At 46.8% G+C, this 26,350-nt stretch overlaps 1 protein-coding gene across 1 annotated transcript in view; it reads left to right on the top strand.

Annotated features, from left to right (window-relative positions):
• CLASP2 (cytoplasmic linker associated protein 2) overlaps positions 1-26,350 on the top strand; it is a 977,269-nt gene that overhangs the window by 923,100 nt on the left and 27,819 nt on the right. The window contains 1 exon segment of the mRNA XM_030203481.1: positions 18,885-19,091. Coding sequence (XP_030059341.1) covers positions 18,885-19,091 — 207 coding nt within the window.

The raw sequence follows: 26,350 nt of genomic DNA, 5'->3' as shown, positions 1-26,350 counted from the left end.
TTACACCAAATTTCATCATAACAGAGTAGTCCTCCGCACTCACCCTAAGTTCTTGCCAAAGGTCCGTGTCGGAGTTCCATCTGAACCAGTCAATTGTCTTGCCAACATTCTTTCCCCGTCCTCATTCCTGCCCTGCTGAACGTCAGCTGCACACATTGGACTGCAAGAGAGCATTGGCCTTCTACCTGGAGCGGACACAGCCCCACAGACAGTCCGCCCAATTGTTTGTTTCTTTTGATCCCAATAGGAGGGGAGTGGCTGTAGGGAAACGCACCATATCCAATTGGCTAGCAGATTGCATTTCCTTCACTTACGCCCAGGCTGGGCTGGCTCTTGAGGGTCATGTCACGGCTCATAATGTTAGAGCCATGGCAGCGACGGTAGCCCACTTGAAGTCAGCCACCATTGAAGAAATTGCAAAGCTGCGACGTGGTCATCTGTCCACACATTCACATCTCATTACTGCCTGCAGCAGGATACCCGACGCGACAGTCGGTTCGGGCAGTCATTTCTTCAGAACCTGTTTGGGCTTTAGGATCCAACTCCACCCCCCGAGGCCCTGTTTGTTCTGTTCCAGGCTGCACTCTCAGTTAGTTGGTAAATTTTTCAGGTCAATCTCAGTTATGTCCTCGCCGTTGCGAGGCCCAATTGACCATGGTTGTTGTTTTGAGTGAGCCTGGGGGCTAGGGATACCCCTCAGTGAGAACAAGCAGCCTGCTTGTCCTCGGAGAAAGGGAATGCTACATACCTGTAGAAGGTATTCTCCGAGGACAGCAGGCTGATTGTTCTCACAAACCCCCCGCCTCCCCTTTGGAGTTGTGTCTTCCCTTGTATTGTCTTGCTACATACTAGACTGGCCGGCTTGAGCCGGTTTCGGGCGGGAAGACGCCGCGCATGCGCGGTGCGCGCGGGCGCGCGAGGACTAGCAAAGGACTTTGCTAGTGAAGATTCCGATTGGAGGGGCGTGCCGTGGATGTCACCCATCAGTGAGAACATCAGCCCTGCTGTCCTCGGAGAATACCTTCTACAGGTATGTAGCATTCGCTATACTGGCTTATGGCAACATATTGTCTTTTAAATCAACAATGGGAAGAGATGCGTGAACCAGAGGGTATTAAAAGAAAGAAAGCAAAGGTGTGAATCAAGCAGAATAAACAAAGAAGGGGAGAGTATAAATGGGTGAGCTGGGGGGCTGAAAGCTAAGAAACACCTGCAGCCCAGAACTCATGCTAGAGGGAAAACTGGAGTCCTGCACTCGGGAGTAAGGAAGAGGAGTAGAAGCAGATCTAAGGGGAAGTGTGGGATGCTGTTGAAAGTAGTATGAGAGGAAGAGAGATGATGTGAGAAACAAGCTAGAAAATAAACAGGACATCAATCAATCATTTTTCATATACATGATATATCATAAAGCACCATATAGTACCAATGTACCTTTCCTGCAGGTAGGTACTACTATAGTAGATCTTTTTCTATTTCTGTATATCTGTGTGGTAGCAACTATCTGCAGAACAGATGAATGAGTACCACCTACACAGTGATTGTTAATATGAATTTTCTTACAGCCTTCTCTCTCCCCTTCCTTTGCTAATTTTAGAATGAGCAAACCCCGCAATTTTTAGGTTTGTTAGGCCATCTTTGTATGTTGTTGCCTCGATATGGATGGGCTAGCACTGCATCTGATACATTTCAAGCCAAGTTTCATTTAACATCTTAGCATAGGTGGTGTTTGGCTTGGATTTAGGAGGCAGTAGCCTTACCATAGGAATTGTGTGGCATGGATTTGGGGGTGGGAGCCCTCATCCCTAAAAATGTTGCTGGTGCTAATGCTGAATTTGTCTCCATCTCCCCACTGCCACTAAGAATTCCTTGAGGGTAATGCATTTGATATTCTACATTCTTCGAGGACAAGCAGGCTGCTTGTTCTCACATGTGGGTCGATGTCCGCGTTGGCCCGGCAACCGGCATTTTGCAAGCAAAATATAAAAAATCTTGCCATAGTCTTCTGGTGCGCGTGCACGGACCGATTTCCCACCCGTCGCATGAGCGTTCCCGCTCAGTTATTTTTCTCCGCGTTGAGGTGCGGTCGACTTTTTTTCCCCGCTCCTCTCAGGCCCGGGAAAGAGGTTTGTTTTGAGGCTTTTGCCTTATTTCTTTTCTTTTGTAATACAAATTTCCATATCATCATGCTGATCAATCCATAGACTGGTGGGTTGTGTCCATCTACCAGCAGGTGGAGATAGAGAGCAATCCTTTTGCCTCCCTATATGTGGCCATGTGCTGCCGGAAACTCCTCAGTATGTTCTCTATCTCAGCAGGTGGTGGTCACACACAGCAGCAGCTCTGGCTAGGTCTCCAAGCCTAATTTTTAGGTTTTGTTGAGTACCTGGGGTTGAGGGCTCTTCTTGAGCAAGTGCAAACCTGGTGGTGCCAGGTCCCTCCTTTTCTCCCCCCTCCCGCTGGCTCCGTTAAAAAAAAAAATTTTTGGACGTCCTTAAGGGCGTTTATTTCAAAGTTTATTGCAGCTGCTCACTGGGACACCAGTTCGTTACAGCTCGGAGCGAGAAGCAGGTAATTTTACCTTTTTATAGCGGGCAGGGGGTTCCCTGTTCGGTCTCCACGTGGCTTATGGCGTCGGAGGGCAAGGGCGTGAGGATTCGCTCCCCTGACCGCGTGGGTGCGTCTAGCGGGGATGCGGGGATTTCAAAACCTGAATCACCTTTGTTAGGCATCAGTTTGGAATCCGGTCAGTGTCCCGGTTCTTCCTCCGGTGCGGCGGTTTTTCCCGCCATAAGCGCCCATCCCCCGCTGCTCGCCCACTCCATGTTGGCCGGCCACTCTGCTCAGACGGCTTCTTCTTGGGCCGCCCTCGAGCTGGGAGACGTTAATACTATGGTCGCCCTTGATTTGGGCGACGGTAAGAAAGCGGCCAAAGTTAAGCGCTGTTCTTCCCGCGCGGCTCCTTCTCGGAGTTTCGCGCCGGACGCCATTTTGGATGCGCAGCACGTTTCTCCCCCACTCTTGTGAGCGCCAGTTGAGGGTGCGGCTAGGACCGTGGCCCAAGCTGCAGAAGTGCACAGTCCGGGGGGATTCTCCCCTGAGTTCATTTTGCTGCTGCATCAGGCTTTTCTTATGGAAAACGCTGCTCCTGCCCCCCCTGTCAGATAAAAGGGTTGAGGCCTCCGGAAGCAAACGCCCTCGGGTGGATTTCCAGGCCCTAGAGGACTGTCTCCTCTGATGTAGATGAGGGCAGCGTATCTGAGTTCTCCCAACGGTCCTTTGGGGATTCCTTGGAGGAGACGGATTCCCGCTCGGATGGAGCGGATGACCCCTCTGCAGCGCGGATCTTTCGCTCAGAGGATTTGCCCAACCTGTTAGTGCAGGCCATGAGCATTTTGAAGATTTCCTCTCCGGAGGACGTTTCTCCCTCAGCCTCTGTTGGCTCCGCCATTATGCTGGGGACGAAGCGCCCGCCTAGAACCTTCCACGTGCATGAGGCCATGCGCACCTTGATTTCGGCTCAATGGGATGTCCCAGAAGCGAGCCTCAAAGTGGCTAGGGCTATGTCCTGCCTCTATCCTCTGCCTGAAGGTGAACGGGAGGCCTTTCTTTGGCCTACCGTGGATTCTTTAATCACTGCGGTGACTAAGAAAACAGCGTTGCCGGTGGAAGGTGGCACGGCCCTAAAGGACGCCCAAGACAGAAGATTGGAGGCGGCCTTAAGGTCGTCCGAGGCGGCTGCTTTAAGTTTGCAGGCCTCAGTTTGCGGCTCCTATGTGGCCAGGGCGTGCCTGACGATTGTGCAGCGGGCTTCCCCCTCGGATCCTTCCTTGAGGGCTGATTGGCCGGCCCTGGAATCGGGCTTGGCTTATTTGGCAGACTTGCTGTATGATGTCTTGAGAGCCTCAGCTAAAAGTATGGCTCAGACAGTGTCTGCGCGGCGGTGGCTTTGGCTGAAGCATTGGTCTGCGGACCACGCCTCTAAGTCTCGACTGGCTAAGTTGCCTTTTAAAGGCAAGCTGCTTTTTGGGGTCGAGCTGGACAAAATTGTGACCGATCTCGGCACGTCTAAGGGCAAGAGGTTACCAGAGGTCAGGGCTCGGGCCAGTGCTCACCCCGGTAACTCCAAAGGACGGTTTCAGGAAGCCCGTCGGTATCGCCTGGGCAAGTCGGGCTCCTCTGCCCCCTCTTCCTTCAAGAGGAACTTCTCCCCCAAGCAGCATTCCTTTCGCAGAGACCGCCGTCCCGGAGGTGCTTCCTCCGGTCCTCCCCCAGGGTCTCGTACCCAATGACGGGGCCCTGGTCCATGGCCCAGTGCAGATTGGAGGACGCCTGTCCTCGTTTCTGGGCGAGTGGACCAGGGTAACTTCAGACGCTTGGGTGCTGGAAGTCATCAGAGACGGCTACAAGCTAGAGTTCTGCCGACCCTTAAGAGACGGGTTTGTACACTCTCCCTGCAAGTCTCCGGTCAAAGCTGTGGCAGTGCAGCAGACTTTGGACAATCTGATCCGCCTGGGTGCGGTCGTTCCGGTGCCAGAAGATCAGCTTGGCAAGGGTCGTTACTCCATTTACTTTGTGGTACCAAAGAAAGGAGGTTCTGTACGGCCTATCCTCGACCTCAAAGGGGTCAATCGGGCCTTGAAAGTTCGGCACTTCCGAATGGAGACTCTCTGCTCTGTTATAGCAGCAGTGAAGGCAGGGGAGTTCCTGGCATCCTTGGACATCAAGGAAGCTTACCTGCATATTCCCATCTGACCTCCATCAACGCTTTCTGCGTTTTGCAGTCTTGGGCCGACACTTCCAGTTCAGAGCCCTCCCGTTCGGGTTGGCTACTGCTCCACGGACCTTCTCCAAAGTAATGGTGGTCATCGCGGCCTTCCTACGAAAGGAAGGCGTACATCCTTATCTGGACGACTGGTTGATCCGAGCCCCCTCTTATGCAGAGTGCGGCAGAGCTGTAGACCGGGTGATTGCTCTTCTGAGCTCCCTGGGGTGGATCATCAACTGGGAGAAAAGCCAGCTGCGCCCGACTCAGTCCCTGGACTATCTGGGAGTTCGTTTCGACACCCAAATGGGCAGAGTGTTCCTGGCGGACAATAGAATTGTCAAGGTTCAGGCTCAGGTGGACCAGTTCCTAGTAGCCTCTCCTCTTCGGGCTTGGGACTATGTGCAGCTGTTGGGCTCTATGACGGCCACGATGGAAGTAGTGCCCTGGGCCAGGGCTCATATGAGACCACTACAACTCTCTCTGCCGCAGCGCTGGACTCCAGTGTCGGAGGATTACGCTGTGCGCCTTCCCTTGGACCTAGCGGTGCGCAAGGCGCTGAGCTGGTGGCTGAGGACAGACAAGTTGTCCGCAGGGATGCCTCTTTTGACCCCGGAGTGGGTTGTCGTCACGACCGACGCCTCTTTGACGGGCTGGGGAGCCCATTGCTTGGGAAGGACAGCGCAGGGGCTCTGGTCTCCTGCAGAGGCAAAGTGGTCTATCAACCTCCTGGAACTCAGAGCCATTCGGTTGGCGCTTTTGGAGTTTCTCCCGGTACTGGCGTTGAAGCCAGTACGGGTCCTGTCGGACAATGCCACGGCTGTGGCCTATGTCAATCGCCAGGGAGGTACCAAGAGCGCCCCTCTAGCCAAGGAGGCCATGAATCTATGCCAGTGGGCGGAAGCGAACCTGGAACAGCTGTCGGCGGCCCACATTGCTGGAGTCATGAATGTCAAGGCGGACTTTCTCAGTCTCCATTCCTTGGATTCCGGAGAGTGGCAGCTATCGGCTCAGGCGTTCTTGGACATCACGAAGCGCTGGGGCCAGCCGAGCCTAGACCTGATGGCGTCATTGGCCAATTGCCAAGTGCCGCGCTTTTTTATCAGAGGACGGGACCCTCGATCTCTGGGAGTAGATGCTCTTCTCCAACAGTGGCCGACACAGGAGCTTCTCTATGTGTTCCCGCCCTGGCCCATGATGGGCAGGGTACTAGACTGGGTGGCAAAGCATCCGGGCCGGGTAATCCTGGTGGGTCCGGACTGGCCCAGACGTCCCTGGTATGCGGACTTGATCAGGCTCTCAGTGGACGGACCACTGCGACTGCCAGTGGAGCAGGGCCTGTTGCATCAGGGTCCCGTGGTGAGGGAGGATCCCTCCCCCTTTGGTCTTACGGCATGGCTATTGAGCGGCAGCGTCTGAGGAAGAAAGGCTTCTCAGACAAGGTCATCGCCACTATGCTGAGAGCGAGGAAGCGCTCTACTTCTACTGCTTACGCCAGGGTTTGGCGTACCTTTGCATCGTGGTGTGAGGCAGGCTCACTTTCTCCCTTCACTGCTCCAATTTCTTCAGTGTTGGCATTCCTGCAAGAAGGTCTGGAGAAAGGCCTGTCGCTCAGTTCCCTTAAAGTCCAGGTAGCGGCTCTGGCTTGCTTCAGGGGCCGCCTGAAGGGTGCTTCCCTGGCTTCGCAGCCAGATGTGGTGCGCTTTCTCAAGGGAGTTAATCACCTGCGCCTCCTCTGCACTCTGGTACCTGCGTGGAATCTCAATCTAGTGCTAAGAGCCTTGCAGAAGCCGCCTTTTGAACCCTTGTCGAGGGCATCTCTGAAAGACCTGACGTTGAAAGCAGTTTTTTTGGTGGCTATCACTTCAGCCAGAAGAATGTTCGAGCTCCAGGCGCTATCATGTCGAGAGCCCTTTCTGCAGTTCACTGAGGCAGGAGTGTCTATTCGCACAGTGCCTTCCTTCCTACCCAAGATTGTTTCTCGCTTCCATGTGAATCAGCAGCTCTGTCTCCCATCCTTTCGTAGGGAGGACTACCCAGAGGAGTACTCTGCTCTCAAATATCTAGATGTGAGACGAGTCATCATCAGATACTTGGAAGTGACCAATGATTTCCGGAAGTCAGATCATCTGTTTGTCCTGTTTGCAGATCCTCGTAAGGGTCTGCAGGCTGCTAAGCCTACAGTGGCAAGATGGGTCAAGGAAGCCATTGCAGCGGCTTATGTGGCCGCGGGGAAGGTGCCGCCTATCCGGCTGAAGGCTCACTCCACTAGAGCTCAGGCGGCCTCAATGGCGGAGGCCGGGTCCGTCTCCTTGGAAGAGATTTGCAAGGCGGCAACTTGGGCATCGGCTCATACCTTCTCTAGGCATTACCGCTTGACTGTGGCTGCTCGGGCGGAGGCCCGGTTTGGAGCTTCAGTGTCGCGGTCAGGGATTTCTATGTCCCGCCCTGGGTGAGTACTGCTTCGGTACATCCCACCAGTCTATGGATTGATCAGCATGATGATATGGAAGGTAAAATTATGTATCATACCTGATAATTTTCTTTCCATTAATCATAGCTGATCAATCCATAGCCCCTCCCAGATATCTGTACTGTTTTTATTCTGGTTGCATTTCAGGTTCAAGTTTAGTCTTCAGTTCCTGTTCAGGAGGACTTCGTGTTCAAGTTTTTTCAATTGGATTCTTCAGGAGTTGAGACGATTTTGTGTTACAGTGAGCTGCTGCATTCCTCTCCCCTCCGTTTTACGGGGCTGGATTGAGACCTAAATTCTGTGGGCGCTCCCTCCCTCTTCGTGCGGCTGTAGGGCAGCTTTGTACCCCTCCCGCTTCGGCGGTGTTAGGGTCAGTCAGCTCCTCCCGCGGTTGCGGTTGCAGGATAAGCCAGATCCCCCCGCATCGGCGGGGTGGTGTCCCTCCCCCGCTCCGCGGGGATGAGCTGGACGGATTCCCCTCCCCCCACTTGTGTGGGGATGAGCTGGATTAATTCCCCTCCCCCGTTTTGGCGGTGGTGAGCTGGGCAGAGTGTCCCTTTGTGGGTGTAATTCTCTAAGTGCTGAGTCCTGCGGATGGAGCTTTGATATCGACATACTGAGGAGTTTCCGGCAGCACATGACCACATATAGGGAGGCAAAAGGATTGCTCTCTTATCTCCACCTGCTGGTAGATGGACACAACCCACCAGTCTATGGATTGATCAGCTATGATTAATGGAAAGAAAATTATCAGGTATGATACATAATTTTACCTTACAGTTTTTTGGTTTTGTTTTTTTTAAACTTCCCGTAGTTTTCTTTATTTTTTTGCCCTTTTAAAGTTTCCTTTGTTTTTCGATGCAGCCAGCATAGGCCGCGCGGTCGGTTTGTTCCACTTCTTTTCGTGCCCTTTTTTTCTTGTAACAGGCACAATCGCGTCTTTTGATTTCGCTGAAGCCGTTTTTCCTTCCATGTCATCGAAGACACCCAGCGGCTTCAAACGTTGTACTCAGTGCAACCGGACCATCTCGGGTACCCATACCCATGTCTGGTGTATCCAGTGCCTTGGGCCCGACCATAGCCCAGCCGCTTATAGTCTGTGTCTTCGCATGAAGAAACAGACTCAAGTGTCTCGAGAGGCCCAACTAGAGAAGCTTTTTGGGGCTCGGTCCGGTACATCAACATCGAGGGACACATCGACGTCGGGAGCAAAGGTAATGGCTGCGGAACAAACTCGTGCTGGGAGCAGTGAGGCATCGAGTGGGTCTCCACCTGTCTTGAGGCCTGCTGTTATGCAGGCCCTGAGGAGACGTGAGGATTCCACGTCCTCCTCGGTACCGAGGAGTCTCGATGATGGGCGTCGAGAGAAGGCGAACAAGCACCATCATCGTTCTCCTTCGACAAACGGTGCCGGGAGCTCCAGAGCGTCGAGGGATTCAGCACCCGAAAAGCGTCGGCGCTGAGAGGATCACTCTCCCTCTATTCAGGAGGTGCCGATGCATCGGTCTAGCAGCCCGGTACCTGCTCCCAAGCCTCGACAGATTCTGCCACCGGCTCCTTTACCGACCCCGCAGCCTTGTACGACGGCAGCTCTTGACGAGTGCATCAGGGCCCTGCTTCCAGAGCTTCTGGAAGGGTTACTGCACTAGTCTGCTTCGGTGTCAGGGGTGCTTGCGCCTTCCATACCGTCTGCTGCAGCAGTATCTGGCCCTTCGCCTGTGGTGAGGTCCCTGACCTCGGTGCCGCCTGCCACCCAGGTCGACTCCCCTTTGGCGTAGAGGCAGCCTCAGTTTCAGACTGCTCTGAGAGATGTCTTATCCGATACTGAAGATGAGCATTCGTGGGAGGAAGAGGAGAATCCCAGGTACTTTCCTTCTGATGAGTCCTCTGGGATTCCTTCTGATCCTTCACCTCCACCAGAAAGGAAACTTTCTCCACCGGAGAGTCTATCCTTTACCTCCTTTGTCCGGGAAATAGCTGCGGCTATTCCCTTCCCTATGGGGGTTGAGGATGAACCCAGGGCTGAGATGCACAAGGTCCTGGATTATCCTTCTCCACCTAGAAAGGCTGCAATGTATGCATAATGTACTGATGGAAGTCCTTATGCGAAACTGGTCATTCCCTCTGTCTAATCCCGTGATCCCTAAAAGGATTGAATCCCAATATCGGGTCCACGGGGAGCCTGGATTGATGAAGTGTCAGCTACCTCACAATTCCATGGTGGTGGACTCCGCTCTCAAAAGAGCCAAGAGTATTAGGGACTATGCCTTGGCGTCCCCTGGCAGAGAATCTAGAACCTTGGATTCTTTTGGGAGGAAGGCATATCAGGCCACTATGCTCGCTGCCAAAATCCAGACATACCAGCTCTTCACGAGCATCCACTTGCGGAACTCGGTGAGGCAACTGTCTAGCTTGGTTGATGCACTTCCTCCGGAGCAGGCCAAGCCTTTTCTCCAGGTGGTCAGGCAGCAGAAGGCGTGTCGAAAATTCCTGGCCAGGGGTACGTTCGACACTTTTGATGTAGCATCCAGGATCTCTTCCCAAGGTATAGTGATGTGCAGACTCTCATAGCTGCATGTCTCTGACCTGGATCATTCGGTCCAGCAGCGGATGTTCCTTGCCAGGGGGATACCCTTTTTGGTGAAGAAGTAGAGGATCTGGTTGACCGGCTCAAGAAGCACAATGATGCTATGGATTCTCTCTCCCGCCAGCGTCTTCTGCTACTACCTCCTCATCTAGGAGGTTTTTTGGAGGGAAAAGGAGTGCTCCCTGTACCTATGCTAGGGGTAGGTACACTCCTGCTTCTTGGCAACCTGTCCAGGCTCAGTCCCAGCGCACTCGTTCTCATCAACAGCGTGCGCCTAAGGCCTCTGCGGCTCCCCAGCAAAAGCAAGGGACGGGCTTTTGACTGGCACGTCTACATATGAGATCAGCTCAATGGACCCTAGTTTCCCAGTGGTTTCAAGCTGCGGGGGATGTCATCCAACTGTCCACCGGCTTTCGGAATTCTCTGCACTGGTGGACGATTCGATCCAATTTGACCATGGGAAGACCATTCCTAGTTCCTCAGCCACGAAAAGTGCTGACGACGGATGCATCTCTACTGGGGTAGGGAGCTCATGTAGATGGGCTCCACACTCAGGGAGCCTGGTCCTTTCAGGAATGAGGTCTGCAGATCAACCTCCTGGAATTAAGAGCGATCTGGAACGCTCTAAAGGCTTTTAGAGATCGGCTGACAACCAAATCATTTTAATTCAGACAGACAGTTTTTTTTTTTTGTTACATTTGTACCCCGCGCTTTCCCACTCATGGCAGGCTCAATGCGGCTTACATGGGGCAATGGAGGTTAAGTGACTTGCCCAGAGTCACAAGGAGCTGCTTGTGCCTGAAGTGGGAATCGAACTCAGTTCCCCAGGACCAAAGCCCATCACCCTAACCACTAGGCCACTCCTCCACTCCATGTATTACACCAACAAGCATGGGGGCACCGGATCTTGCCCTCTGTGTCAGGAAGCTGTCCAGATGTGGCTTTGGGCTCGCCATCACAGCATGTTCCTCCAAGCCACTTATCTGACAGGCGTAAGCAACAGTCTGGCCGACAGGTTGAGCAGGATAATGCAACCTCACATGGGCATAGTTCTCAAGATCTTCCGAGCGTGGGGCACCCCCTCGGTGGATCTTTTTCCACTCAGATCAATCACAAAGTCCCTCAGTTCTGTTCCAGGCTTCAGGCCCATGACAGACTAGCGTCAGATGCCTTTCTCCTGCATTGGGGGACAGGCCTTCTGTTTGCGTATCCTCCCATACCTCTGTTAGGGAAGACTTTGCTGAAACTCAAGCAAGACTGCGGAACCATGATCCTGATTGCACCCTTCTGGCCGCGTCAGTTTTGGTTCCCTCTTCTTCTGGAGTTGTCCTCTGAAGAACCATGGAGATTGGACCCCTCAGAACGAGGGGTCGCTTCTACATCTCAACCTGCAGTATCTGGCTCTCACGGCCTGGATGTTGAGAGCTTAGAATTTGTCTCCTTGGGTCTTTCAGAGGGTGTCTCCCGAGTCTTGCTTGCTTCCAAGGAAGATTCCACGAAGAGGTGTTACTCTTTCAAATGGAGGAGGTATGCCGTCTGGTGTAACTCAAGACCCTAGATCCTCTTTCTTGTCCTACACAAACCCTGCTTGAATACCTTCTACGTTTGTCAGAGTCTTGTCTGAAGACCGTAAGAGTTCACCTTAGTGCGATTAGTGCTTATCATCGCCGTGTAGAGGGTAAGCCTATCTCTGGACAGCCTTTAGTTGTTCGCTTCATGAGAGGTTTGCTTTTGTCAAAGCCCCCTGTCAAATCTCCACCAGTGTCATGGGATCTCAACGTCATTCTCACCCAGCTGATGAAAGCTCTTTTTGAGTCACTGAATTCCTGCCATCTGAAGTACTTGACCTGGAAGGTCGTTTTCTTGGTGGCTGTTACTTCAGCTCGTAGAGTCAGTGAGCTTCAGGCCTTGGTAGTGCATACACCTTATATCAAGTTCCATCACAACAGAGTAGTCCTCCGCACGCACCCAAAGTTCCTGCCAAAGGTGGTGTCGGAGTTCCATCTGAACCAGTCAATTGCTTGCCAACATTCTTTCCCCGTCCTCATACCCACCCTGGCGAAAGCAGTTTGCACACCTTGGATTGCAAGAGAGCATTGGCCTTTTATGTGGAGCGGACGAAGCCCTTTAGACAGTCCGCCCAGTTGTTTGTTTCTTTTGATCCCAACAGGAGGGGAGTCGCCATCGGAAAACGCACAATTTCCAATTGGCTAGCAGATTGCATATCCTTCACTTACGCCCAAGCTGGGCTGACTCTGGAGGGCCATGTCATGGCTCACAATGTTAGAGCCATGGCTGCGTCAGTGGCTCACTTAAAGTCAGCCTCCATTGAGGAGATTTGCAAGGCTGCAACATGGTCTTCAGTCCACTCACATCTCACTACTGCCTCCAGCAGGATACCCGACGCAACAGTCGGTTTGGGCAGTTGGTGCTGCAGAATCTGTTCGGGGTTTAGAATCCAACTCCACCCCCCTAGACCCATTTTTGTTCTGTTCCAGGCTGCACTCTCAGTTAGGGTGTTTAATGGGTTTCAGGTCAATCTATGTTTAGTCTTTCGCCGTTGCGAGCCCAATTGACCAATGTTCATTGTTTTGAGTGAGCCTGGTTGCTAGGGATACCCACATGTGAGAACAATCAGCCTGCTGTCCTCGGAGAATACCTGCTACAGGTAAGCATCTTCGCTTTTTCTGTGGGTACGCCAAAGCAGTTTATATACTATATACAGGCACTTTCTCTGTCCCTAGTGGACTCACAATCCTTACCATTTTCTCTTCCCCCCCCCCCCCCCCCCCCCCCGGCACACCACATCTATGCAGCTTACTATTTATATTTTGGCAATATTCTTTATTGAAAAAAGTTCATAACCAAATTGTTGTTTTAGTATTCATGGAAGGTGCCATATTTGGAGTACACTACATAGAAATCCTCTTGTTAGGGACAAGAAAAATTATGCTGAATAGCAAGCTTCCCACACACTCTTCCTTTTGTTTTGTTTGGAGGCACCACCTTGAGGTGAAAGAACGAAATTCAGCCTTTGGTAGTTAAAACTGCCTTTTAGTGTGTTAAATAAGAACTCGAAATGCCATTGCCCCTATTCTACTTATTTTGTGCATTCCTGTTGCATTTACTCTTTGCCTAGACTGTAAGCCTTATGGGGTAACAACTTGCCCTCCCTATATGTTTTTGTAATGCATCTTCTATAACTGTATCCCTTCTCTTATTACAATTGCTTTTAGGAGAGCATTCTATAAATAATAGTTAAGGGCATTTTGCTGTGATGCTTAGTTTATGGGAATACTTGACTGCATTCCAAGTTTCAAGGTGGTTCTGTGTAGAGTATATCTGAGTACTTTCAACAACAAGGATTATAGTCAAACTCTGTGCTCTCATATTTCAGATTTTGTATGGTGTTGCCCCTTATTACTTTGCCTTCTCATAATTCATTCTTTGGTGCAAGAGACTACCTGTGTCTTCATTTTCCTACCTGTAAAAAAGTAGTGTATAAATCTATATATTCAACTACTTTTTCATACCAAGGTACTAAATGATGAAATTCCTTGCCGTAAAATATAAGATCCCAACAGGTTTTTCGTAAGTTTTTGAAATCTTTCCTTTTCAAAAGATTTCTCTTGATCCTGGTGCCTAATCTCCCCCTTCCATTCTCCCCATTATGCTTTATTATTGAATTCTTTATATATTTTACGATTCTTTCCAATATTTATATATGCAGGTTTGTGTTTTGCTTCATATTTTGTAATTTCTTTTAGCTTGTTAGCCACATCGAACTAAAAATTGTACGGGAAAATGTGGGGTATAAATGTCATAAATAAATAAACGCACCAGTTAACAACAGTCTGGTACACATAGGAAAGAAGGAAATGTGCAGGAGGCAGATGATTGGATTGCAAGCAACATATCACAAGACAAAACTTTGGGAGGAAGGGAGTTGTAATTTAATGAGTAGAAAGGCACCTATTTTGTTGCTGACATATAGGTGACTATTTTATTTATATAATAGCGCAAATCCAGAAGCAGTAGCACCTATATATAGGGTGTGGACATTACGCCTCCTCAAGAGCAGATGTAAATGTTAGCACATACTTTACATGTATATATTATAAAATATGTACATAAATTGTGACTCTGCCCGAACTCTACCCCCTGTGCACATCTTCTATATAAAAGTATATACTGACTTGCACTGTGCATATTTTTAGCTATGACCAAAAGAGCCTGTTTATGCACCTAAAATAGCAGTTTAGGCACCAAAATTGTTTATAAAATTACTCTGTTTATAGTTAGTTTTGTGCAATGTTTTCACAAAAATAGTTCCATAATTTGGTGTTCAAAGAAATTCTGAGTTACTTTTTCCCCTTAATTACATTTTTCCCCTGAAGTAGGCCATGGTCTAACTTATTCCTTTACATATAGCTATCTACTGATAGCTCACTTCACAGTAATTTTATTACTACGGCAGCAGTAATATATTCTCTTACAATATGTATTTTCCACAGAAATAAAGGTCAATAAATAAAAGAGTAAGGTGATTTCTTTTTATTAAACTGATTTAATACATGTCTTGATTAGTTTGTTGGCACTAACTCTCCCTTCCTCAGGTCAGAAAAGAACAAAACATTAAGTAAATAATAAAAAGCATTTCATTTGTGGTCTGAAGGGGGAAAAGTGTATGTGGTGCGGAAGGGAGGTTGATGTGTAATCAGAAGGAAACAGGCAGTAGAATTATTTAGCTCCTGAGTTGGAGAGCTCAGATCTTGTTTGGACCTTTCTTGTCTAATTGTTTTATTTTCAGAAGCCCTTGCGTTTCTGAATTTTTTTACGTTTTCCTTTACGTAGCCCAATCATAAGGTTATTGATGCCATAATATGGCCTCAAAAAGTGCTTTCCTACAGAAATGTCACCTTGATCTGCTATGTGACATATGATGTGTCTGTGAGTTAATTTTCCTATTTAACATGTCTGTTTCATAAATGTACCATCCTTTTTAAATTCTCTGCATTGAATAACATAAACTATATTAAAGGCCATGAGTAGGTTGTTGAGATGTCTTTGGGGTTCTACGATATGGGCTGGCACACTTTGCAGCTTTGTATATTGCATGCTCTTTTTCTCATCTTTGAGTTTGTTAAAAGCATACTTTTTACAGATTTTTGCTTTACATATGTGCTGTCAAAGCAGAGAATCTCTTTCAGTGACTCAAAGTACCGGCATATAATGTAAACTGCATTGGTTGTTACCCAGAAAGGGGGTATTTCAAATCTAAATCCATTACCCTTTCATCACCTAGAAATGTATTAAGCTAGTCCAATAAAAAGTCGTTGCATTATATTTTTTCACTTTCAGTGTTGTGTAGTAACTAAGTAAATGTAACTAGTTACTGTACTTAAGTAAAAGTTTTATCACTTGTAAAGAAGTGCAGGATAACATTTGTTACTTTTACTGAAGTAAAATTTCACCAATTTTTACTACTTTTACTCAATTACACCTGATGCCTGCAGTTAAAAATTAAAAGCGGAAGCGAGATGTAAATGGCGATTCCTCAGTAACCAAATGAAACAGCAAAACCTTGTCACGCAAATAATGGATCATCTCATCTTAAATTTTGCTGTTCAGTAAATATAACCTATTAGAACAGTGGAGTTGCCTGTTTGTTGAACTGATTACTGGTCTCCAGCCAAACAGAACAGTGACCAGTTGGGTTACTTTGAAGTGGAGATGAAGCTGAAGCTGGTAGCAATTCTTGGTGAACAGGCATATGTCTCTGTCAGAACAGACTGCTGGTCATCCCATGGAAAATTTTACATTGACGTGATTGTCCACTGGATTGATAGTCTTTAGAGAGGAAGTCTGCTTGTGTAGCCTTAAGACTGAAGGGTTCCTACACATTTGACATTCTTTAATCAGTTCCTAAAGATATTCAAACAGAATTTGGCATCAGATGAATAATTGCTAGAACAATGATTCCAACTTTGTGAAAGCCTTCCTCGTAATTGGACAGCATGACGATGAAAATGAAGATGCAATTGATGAATTACACAGCATAGTTCTAATGTAGATAATGACAATGATAAAGCACTCTATGGACGTCAAGTGTTTCAGAAATTTCCCTTGATCAAAACCTGCAGACTCAGAAAACATCAGGAATACTGCACCCAGGCCTGATTTGAAGGAACAAGCAGACTTTCATCAGACTGAACAATCCACTTCCTTCTAGTGCAGTTGTTGAACACCTTTTTAGCGTTGCTGGTTTTAATAATAACTCATAAGTATACTCACATGAGTGACAGTCATTTTTAAAATTTAGCTTTACTAGAAGCAAAGTGGATTATATTGTAGAGCAAATAATGTTGTTGAGTAAAATCGTTAACAGTAGTTGCATTCCTTGTAGTTGTGGTCCTGCACCTTTACCAATCAAGTTTCCATTCATACCATAGCACTGAAACACTTCTCTTGCACTCTACGATCTTATTCGCGCTTCACCTTGAACACACACCTCAGTTAGCCTTGTTTCCCTTGATCTATCTTCTGCATTTGACCTCATGGACCACACTCTTCTCCTTCAACGTCTTTGCTCAATAGGCATCTCTGGCACTGTTCTGGAATGGTTTACTAGTTATCTCTCAGACCGCTCTTACCAACTCTTTTCTTCAGTTGTCCACATGCATTCACCGGTAGGTCAAGTGACCTCTGATGCTCATGCCTGTGTCAGAGCTGAAGCCTGTGCATCAGCTCAGGAGCAGAGAGGATTAATGGAAGACTTTCCACATTGGTGCCATTAAAGCAAGGAGAAGAAGGCAGCACTCAAAGAACTTGGTACTTAGTAGGTGAGAGGCTGGTGCAGGTGCAGCTTACACATCCATGGGAACCCTGCAGGAACTGCTTCTGTCTCCATAGGAACCCCGCAGGATCTGCTTCCATCCCTGCAGGAACCCCACAAGAACTGCTTCCGTCCCCGTGGAAACCCGCAGCCCCGGAGGAGATTCCCATGAACCCTGTTCTCATGCAGGTCTCTCAGGGTTCTATTCTGTAACAAACACTGTTCAATATCTTCCTCACACTGCTTCTCACCATCATTCAGGACAACTCATGCACTCCATTCTGTTACTCTCAAGATCTCTGATCCCTTCTCTATCTCTATCTCAATGTTTGTCTGTCTCAAGCATCCAACTCAGGGCCGTGCCGACACGGTGAGCGAGGTAAGCATGGCAGGAGAGCGCCATCCTCTGGGGGGCGCCCCGCCGCACCATGCTTACCTCGCCCTCTTCTCCCCAGATCCTTGTCCTTTTTTTTTGTTGTTTAAATTTACCTCTCCGGCGCGTGGCAGCGTAGCGTTAGTGAGGAGGTGGCGCTCCCCCGCCCCGACGTGTCAGTCTCTTCCCTTCGCTCGGTTCCGCCTTCTTCTGACGTCAGAAATGACGTCAGAAGAAGGCGGGACACTGAGCGAAGGGAAGAAGACACGTCGGGGCGGGGGAGCGCCACCTCCTTCTCACTAACGCTACGCTGCCGCGCGCCGGAGAGGTAAATTTGAACAAAAAGGAAAAGGATCTGGGGAGAAGAGGACGGGTAGTGTAGCGATCGGGGGGGGGGGGGGGCGCCGGCGGGGCAACTGCAGGGGGGCGCCGGAGACCCTAGGCACGGCCCTGATCCAACTGGCTAGCAAGCAACCTTTTATACCTCAGTGCTGCTAAATGTGAATCTATCTTTTCCCCTGCTCAGATCACCCACTGCCCTCTCCACCTTTACTGAACAGCTCTCCTCTTGCGCTCAGAGAATCAGTTAGAATCTTGGGTGTCACCTCTGATTCTGGCCTCAAATTCAAACCACAGATAGACTCTGTTCTGTGTTCTGCATTTTTTTGCACTTGTCATCTCTCACTTTGATTATTGTAACTCATTTTATGATGGTCCTTTCTCTCTCATCCCTCAAATGTCTCTAATTGGTACAGTTGACTGCTGTTAAATTAATGCACAATACTCATCGCTTCGACATGTTCCCACCAACCCCCCCCCCCCCCCCCCCCCCCCCCGCTCTGAAACTGGCTCCCCGTCTCTGCTCATATCATTTTCAAAACTCTTCTGTTAGTATACAAATTTAGGTCTCTTTCTGCACCTCCTTACCTTAACAAACTTCTCATTCCTATATACCATCCCCAACTCATCTTCGCCTGTCCACTGTACATCACTCAGCTTTTCATTACAATGGGTCCAAACTCTGGAATGACCTACCATTATCCATCAGGACTCAACCCTCCATTCCCGCTTTTAAGCAAGCTCTCAAAACTCACCTCTTTGCCCTTTTTCTTCCTAATACAACTAAGAATCAACCCTCCATTCTCACTTTAAGCACAATCTCAAAGTTCACCTCTTCTTTGAATTCTTTTTATTTTTTTAACTACAGACTATAATTTCGTTTCTCTTCTCTTTTAGTTTCTCTTCTTTTAACTGTGTGTTTTCTTTCTGTAAACCACTGTTTTACCTTTGTTATTCTGTAAACTGCATAGATGCCTTTGTGTAGGCCTTGCAATGGTATATCAAGACTTAAATAAATAAAATAAATTAGGCAATAACTTTTTTTTTTACTTTTACATAAGTAATGTTTTTCACTTTACTTTTATGCCTTTATTTTTACTTTTACTTAAGTACTTTGACAACACTGCTTTTTGTTAATCTTTATTTCCACTGCACTACTTTATCCTAACTTGTGAGAGGTAGCAGAAACTTGCAAGTGTTTAATGTTGTCTGCACTCCTGTTAGTGTAAGTTCTTTAGAAAATGCATGGGGATGGAGAGAAATATCCTAAAAATATGTTTTAATTAAATGGAAAGATACAATGATTGAGGAAAACTTCTAAGGCTTAGAAAGTGAAGGATTTTGTCCTAGAATCTCTAAAGCATCCAATTAGTTTTATTTACACATATATCTGCGTATATGTATGTTATTGATTGTAAGCTTGTTTATTCTGAAATCAACATACATTTGATTGTTTAATTGCAAATATTAAGGCATTCTTGCTTCTCAGTTTCTAACTTTGGTGACATCCTTTAGGTGATAAGAGCTGCTGAAGAAGCTGCTGCCACCTTGGCCACTTCCATAAACCCAGATCAGTGTATTAAAGTGTTGTGCCCCATCATTCAGACTGCTGATTACCCCATCAATCTGGCTGCAATCAAAATGCAGACAAAAGTGATCGAGAGGGTACCCAAGGAAACCCTTTCTCAGCTCCTACCTGAAATTGTGCCAGGCCTAATACAGGTAAGAAGCCACAACTGAATTACAGCTTAATCCTCATGCTGTTCTGAGCAGATCTCTATTTAAAGTCTGAATTGTACATCAGATTTTACCCTAATTCTGGATAACTGGTATAATATTTAATAAATGTGTTGTCATTGATGAACTTTAAACCAGCCACAGGTAAGTTCTATACAGTAATGTATAAAACCTTGATGTGCTGTATCTGTAAGCTATATGAAGCTTAGTTATAACTTTGGCTCCCAGTATCCTGTAGCAGTTCCAAGATAAATTCTGCTGCAAGGGCAAACAAATTCTGTGTCACAAGTGTGTGATTCAGAAGTACAAAAAAGGCTAACTTTAATTGAAAATGTTTCCAATTTGAAAAACATATCTTTTAAAATGTGAAATTTATCCAACTTATATTTTTATCCCCCACCACCACCACCATTCAGTTTATTTTTAAATTCACAAATTCTGCCATATTGCGTATTAATTGATATTTCAATAGAGAATTCCTCTCTTCAGCAGCAGTCAACTCATATTTGTGTGTAACACAAACCATATTCCACCATCGGTTCATATCTAAATTTGTGTTGTTTTTCCAATTAACAATGTGTTCAAGGGCTACACATAGCAGAAAGTCAGCCAATCTTGCCTCTTCTTTGAACACGTCCAAGTAAAGTGCCAGGGAATTGTTGAATACATAGAAAAAGACAAATAAAGGTCCCAATAATTCCCCTAATATTTGAACAAAAGTATAAGTGGTGGGAAAGGCAACTGAGGTACAGCCCACACGACCAGTATTTATCGTTCCCATCCTTTCATATTCTTTTGATCTCGGCATCCATAATGCTGTGTTTGCTTAAAAAAAATACATTGTTGAAGAATGGAAGGACATAAGGACACACTGATTAATTTGAAACAAAAGTTATCTCCATTTTTAGGGGAGAGCTGGTGTTGAAGATCTTGTTCCCCGACCCATTCTATACCAACATGTCTCTTAGCTTGATCCCATATTAACCAGAAGAATTTAGATACTACTTTAGGAGCTGCTGAAAGTGACTAGCCAAGGCCGTGCTAACACGGTAAGCGAGGTAAGCACCGCAGGGGGGCGCCGACCTCTGGAGGGCGCCTACCGTTTCCTGAGGTCAGCTCACTTGCAAAATGTTTTACCTGAAGCTGTGATTCTCCTCTCTCCCCTGCCCTCCCCTCTTTGACCACAGTGCTCACTGAGGCAGGCAGGCTCTGCTGAAGCTGTTTGAAAGAATACAACCAGTGCTATTTATGTATTTTGTATGGGACGAACTCCTCATTCAGGGTGAGGTTAAAGAACATTCAAATTAAAGAGAACAGCCAGGTTTGGAGGGAGGTGTGCAAGTGAGACTGGGGAGAAATAAAAACTAAATAGTGTAATTGTTAAAATCTGTAAGTGGTTCAAAGTTTTTTTTTTTTTCTCTGAGCTTGTACACCAAGAGGAGGGCATGACTGCAATGATGTTTGTATAATTGTCAGGTAACCCGATAGCTACAGCTAAAAGCCATTTCATTGGCTGATGATTCCAACAGTAGTTTCAGAGGAAGTTTAGCTGACGTAGTGTAGTAGAGCTGGTAAGTGAAAATCTGATTGGTGTTGTTTTTTTGGTATTGTTTTATATAAAAGATTCTCCTTGGATAGGGAAGAGTCTGATATGTGAAAATATATTTTGCTTTAATGAAAGTGCTAAACTTTAGAGTCAGAGACTTATCAATGATCAGAAAAAGAAAGTCACCAGACAACAAAGGTAGAGAAAAATCATTTTATTTTCATTTTAGTGTTTGGAATATGTCCACTTTGAGAATTTACATCTGCTATCTTATTTTGCAATGTATAGCAATTTGTTTCTAAGAATATTGCTGACAATTCCTGTCAGTGTGGCAAGTAGTGAGCGATCATTTTCATGGTTAAAAATCATAAAAAACTAGTAAAAAATGCCCGTTTAAAAAGGGAAGGAAGCGGCCGCTAGCAAGGCCATCCCCCACCCTCCCTCCCTCGCTGTTCCAGACTCTGTCGTCCCTCCGTTTTCACCCCCCTTTCTGCGACCCAGTCGACCCCCCCTTCTCGGCAAAAACCATCCCCCGCCGCCGTCCAGTACCTGTGCTGACGGGGGACCCCCATCCCCCATCAGCCGATGTCCTGTGCTAGCCTTCGAGGCGTTCCTTCTTCAATGATTTTGTGTCCGAGTTGCTCTGCGTGCATCTGACATCAGACGCATGCAGAGGAAACTTGAACCGAAGATCATTGAAGAAGCAACGGCGCGTAAGGCCCAGCACAGGACTTAGGCTGACGTGGGTTGGGGTACCCCGTCAGCACAGGTACTGGACGGCGGCGGGGACGGTTTTCGCCGAGAAGGGGGGTCGACTGGGTCACGGTAAGGGGAGTGCAGTGGGCTGTAACACAGAGGGAGGAGTAGGTACTCCTCCCATTGCTTGGTATCAGCTGTCACTGACTTCAGTGCGTGCCTGCCTAGCAGACCACCTCCGAGGGAGGCACGGTCCCAGGCACATCCTGTTGGAGGTGAGAATTATTATATAGGATTATTTGCGATCAAGTATTTTGCAGAAAGGCTTGTAAGCCTTGCCATGATTGCTATTGAGAATGATATATGTGCCCAGTTAAATATCAAAGATTTAATTACTAATTTCGTGAACATGAAAGCACGAAAAAGCTAAGTGGTTGTAACCCTCTATTTGTTCAGCAATCCCACAAAGATGCACTCCATCTTTCAGCTCCTATTTCCTTTCACATCTTGTGCCACACGGGGGAGGGGGGCGCCAACTGATAGTCTGCAGGGGTGCACCAGAGACCCTAGGCACGGCCCTGGTGACTAGCTTCACTCCTTCAGTACACAGTTCTTCATTAAGCACTGGGAAATTGACTTTGCTAGGAACTTCATACAACTGCTGGAGATGCAGCCGTATAAATTATTGGAATTGGGCAGCTTTATTTTCAAGTCTGTGAAGCTTTTAATAGCCCCCTCTTTAAAGACTTAGGACCACATTTTATATATGTTGCTGGAAAATGCACATAGCACTATTCTGCAAACCTTACCTAAGTTAGAAGCAGCTTATAGAATACGCAACTAAAATTAGGCACAACCATTTACACCAAATAAAAACTTGTGTAATGCCCACACCTAACTTAGGCACAGATCGGACCTAAGAACATAATAGACATACTGGGTCAGACTAATGGTCCATCTAGCCCAGTATCCTGCTTCCAACCCAGTTAGTAGCAACATTCTATGCTACCAATCCCAGGGCAAGCAGTGACTTCCCCTATGGTCCATCTCAATAACAGACTGTGGACTTTTCCTACAGGAACTTGTCCAGACCTTTTTAAACCCATATACGCTAATCACTGTTACCACATCCTCCAGCAACAAGTTCCAGAGCTTAACTATTTGTGAGTGAAAAAATATTTCCTCCTGTTTGTTTTAAAGTATTTCCATGTAATTTCATTGAGTGTCCCCTAGTCTTTGTACTTTTTGAAAGAGTGAAAAATGGATTCACTTTTACCCGTTCTACACCACTCAGGATTTTGTAGACCTCAGTCATATCCCACTTCAACTGTCTCTTTTCCAAGCTGAAGAGCCCTAACCTCTTAACCTTTCTCATATGGGAAGAGTTCCATCCCTTTATCATTTGGTTGCTATGCTTTGAACCTTTCTAATTCTACTATATCTTTTTTGAGATAAGGCGATCAGAATTGAACACAATAATCAAGGTGAGGTCACACCATGAAGCGATACAAAGGCATTATAATAATCTTTTATTTTGCATACCTTTCCTAATAATCCCTTATATCCTGTTTCCTTTTTGGCTGCTGCCACACTCAGGGCATAGATTTAGCGTATTGTTACAATGACATCTAGATTTTTTCATGAGTGCAGACTCCTAAGGTGAACCCTAGCATGAGGTAACTATGATTTGGATTATTCTTCCCAATGTGCATCACTTTGCATTTGTTCAAATTTAATTTCATCTTTCATTTGGATGCCCAGTCTTCCAGGTTTCTAAATTCTTACGGCAATTTTTCACAATCCTCATATGTTTTGACAACTTTGAATAGTTTTGTCATCACTTCACTCATTGTCCCAATTTCCAGATCATTTATACATATGTTAAATAGCACCAAGTCCCAGTACAGATCTCTGCGGCACTCCACTGTTCACCCTCCTCCATTGGAGAAAATGGTTATTTAACACTACCCCTCTGTTTTCTGTCCCATTTTCTAATCCACAGAAGGACATTGCCTCTTATCCCATGACTTTTTAATTTTTAGGAGTCTCTCATGAGGAGCGTCGTCAAAAGCTTTCTTAAAATCCAGATACACTACATCTACTGATTCACCTTTCTCCACGTGTTTATTTATACCTTCAGAGAAATAAGTAAATTGGTGAGACAAGACTTCCCTTGGCTAAACCCATGCTGACTCCTGTCCTATTAAACCATATTTGTCTGTGTTCTGTTATTTATTCTTTATAATAGTTTCCACTGTTTTGCCCATCACAGACATCATGTTTACCAATCTGTAATTTCCCGCATTGGCCACCCTCCAATCTACAGGTACTAAGGACGATTTAAAACAGGTTGCAGATCGCTAAGAGCAGATCAACAATTTCATGTTTGAGTGTTTTTTCTGTACCCTGGGTGTATATCATCCAGGTCAGGTGATTTATCATTCTTTAACTTGTCGATTTGCATCAGTATGTCTTCAGGCTCACCAAGATTTCTTTCAGTTCATCCGCATCATCACCCTTGAAAACCATTTCCGGTACAGGTATTTGTAGTGGAGGAGTGGCCTAAAGGTACTGGGTTGCGGACCTGGGGAACTGGGTTTGATTCCCGCTGCTGCCTGATGGTCGGCAGTGGATTGAGATCCTGGGGAACCCAAATTCAATTCCTGGGGAACCAGATTCAATTCCCTCTGCAGCTCCGTGACTTTGGGCAAGTCATCTAGCCCTCCATTGCCCCAGGTACAATATCCAGCTTATTTTCGAAAAGTGATAGCCGGCCATCGTCCAACACAAATCGTGAGATGGCCGGCCATCTCCTAAAACCGGCCAAATCGGTATAATCGAAAGCCGATTTTTTTTGGACACACTCGCTGGCATTCCGTCGCGGAGGCAGCTAAACTTCAAGGGGGCGTGTCGGCAGGGTAGTGAAGGCGGGATGTGGGCGTGCTTACAAGATGGCCGGCTTCAGTTGATAATGGAAAAAAGAAAACCGGCGATGACGAGCATTTGGCCGGTTTTACTTGGTCTATTTATTTTCACAACCAAGTCTCAAAAGATGCCCAAACTGACCAGATGACCACTGGAAGGAATCGGGGATGACCTCCCCATACTCCTCCAGTGGTCACCAACCCCCTCCCACCCAAAAAAAAAGCTTTAAAACATTTCCTTCCTAGGAGGGGAAGCCAGTCAGCCAGCTCGTAAAAAAAAAAAGGATCTTGCTGATCAGTTATGTTATGACTTACTTGTTCTGGAGTGCTGTATTTTGTGATACTGTTTTGAGAAATGTTCAAGAAAGACTTCATACAAATTAAAAAAGTCCCTGCCGTTCATTTTCCCTTGATGGCCGTCCCTGACGTGCGCTTCCCTTAATAGCCATCTTTCTCTTGATGGCCGTCTTTTTCTCCGAAAGTGCACTTCTCTTAATGGCCGGCTTTCCCCCCAAACAGGGAAATCAAAACAGTTTTTGCTCACAGGTTTTTTTTAGTAGTAACAGTGGGATTTGAACCAGCCACCTCTGCATTACGAGAGCCATGATGTAACCACTTGGCCACAGCTCCACTTACTTGGCTGTCCCTCCCTTTTGATTATACCCCTTCAGGTCTCTCTCAGCCAATCCCACTGCTTTAAGCTGTCTGTGAGTGGCTGAGAGAGACCTGGAGGGGTATAATCAAAAGGGAGGGACACCCAAGTAAGTGGAGTTGTGGCCAAGTGGTTACATTACTGGTCTTGTAATGCAGAGGTGGCTGGTTCAAATCCCACTGTTACTACAAAAAAAAGCAGTGTGCAAAAACTTTTGATTTCCCTGTTCAGGGAGAAAGACGGCCATTAAGAGAAGTGCACTTTCGGAGAGAAAGACGGCTATTAAGGGAAGTGCACGTCAGGGACTTTTTTCATTTGTATGAAGTCTTTCTTGAACATTTCTCAAAACAGTATCACAAAATACAGCACTCCTGAACAAGTAAGTCATAACATAACTGATCAGCAAGATCTAAACATCCAGAAGTACCAGTGCACTACGAGTGCTGGCCCCTCCCACGGCCATATGCCTTGGATTTGGCCGGGTTTGAGATGGCCGGTTCCAGTTTCCATTATAGCTGAAATACAAAGTCGGCCATCTCAAACCCGGCGATCTGTGGCATTTGGCCTGCCCCAACCGTATTATCGAAACAAAAGTTGGCCAGCCATCTTTTTCGATAATACGGTTCCGGCCAGCTGTTGCAGCGCCGCCAAAATAGATCGCTGGCGATCGATTTCGCCGGCGCCGTTTGATTATGCCCCTCTATGTAACTTAGATTGTGAGTCCATTAGGGACAGTACAAAGTACCTGTAATAGAAGTTGTAAACCGCATAGTTGCCTCAGGGATCACTTTCAGTATATCAAGCGCTGAAAATAAAATAAATTCTCTTACATCTTCTTCTGTAAAGATTGAAGGAAAGAACTCATTCAGTCTCTCCGCTATGCCCTTTTGCTCCTTCATGATCTAATGGTCCCACAGATTCCCTCACAGGCTTTCTGCTTCTGACGTACCTGAAAAAAGTGTTACTATGAGTTTTTGTCTCCAAGACAAGTTTTTCTTGATCTTCTCTTTTTAGCCCTTCTTTATCAGTGCTTTGCGTCTAACTTGACAGTGCTTATGTTGCTTCTTATTTTCTTTATTTGGTTCCATTTTCCATTCTTTGTGGGGTCCCGCAGGGGTCTGTGCTGGGTCCGTTGCTTTTAATGTATTTATAAATGACCTAGAGATGGGAATAAACTAGTGAGGTAATTAAAATTCGCCGATGACACAAAATTATTCAGAGTCGGTCAAGTCCGCAGGAGGAATGTGAACGATTACAGGAGGACCTTGCGAGACTGGGAGAATGGGCGTGCAAGTGGCAGATGAAGTTCAATGTTGACAAGTGCAAAGTGATGCATGTGGGTAAGAGGAACCCGAATTATAGCTACGTCTTGCAAGGTTCCGCGTTAGGAGTTACGGATCAAGAAAGGGATCTGGGTGTCGTCGTC

Source organism: Microcaecilia unicolor, chromosome 1, assembly GCF_901765095.1.
Source record: "Microcaecilia unicolor chromosome 1, aMicUni1.1, whole genome shotgun sequence".
NCBI lineage: Eukaryota > Metazoa > Chordata > Amphibia > Gymnophiona > Siphonopidae > Microcaecilia > Microcaecilia unicolor.
The sequence above is the reverse complement of the archived record's forward strand: the minus strand, read 5'-3'. Positions and strand labels throughout refer to the sequence as shown.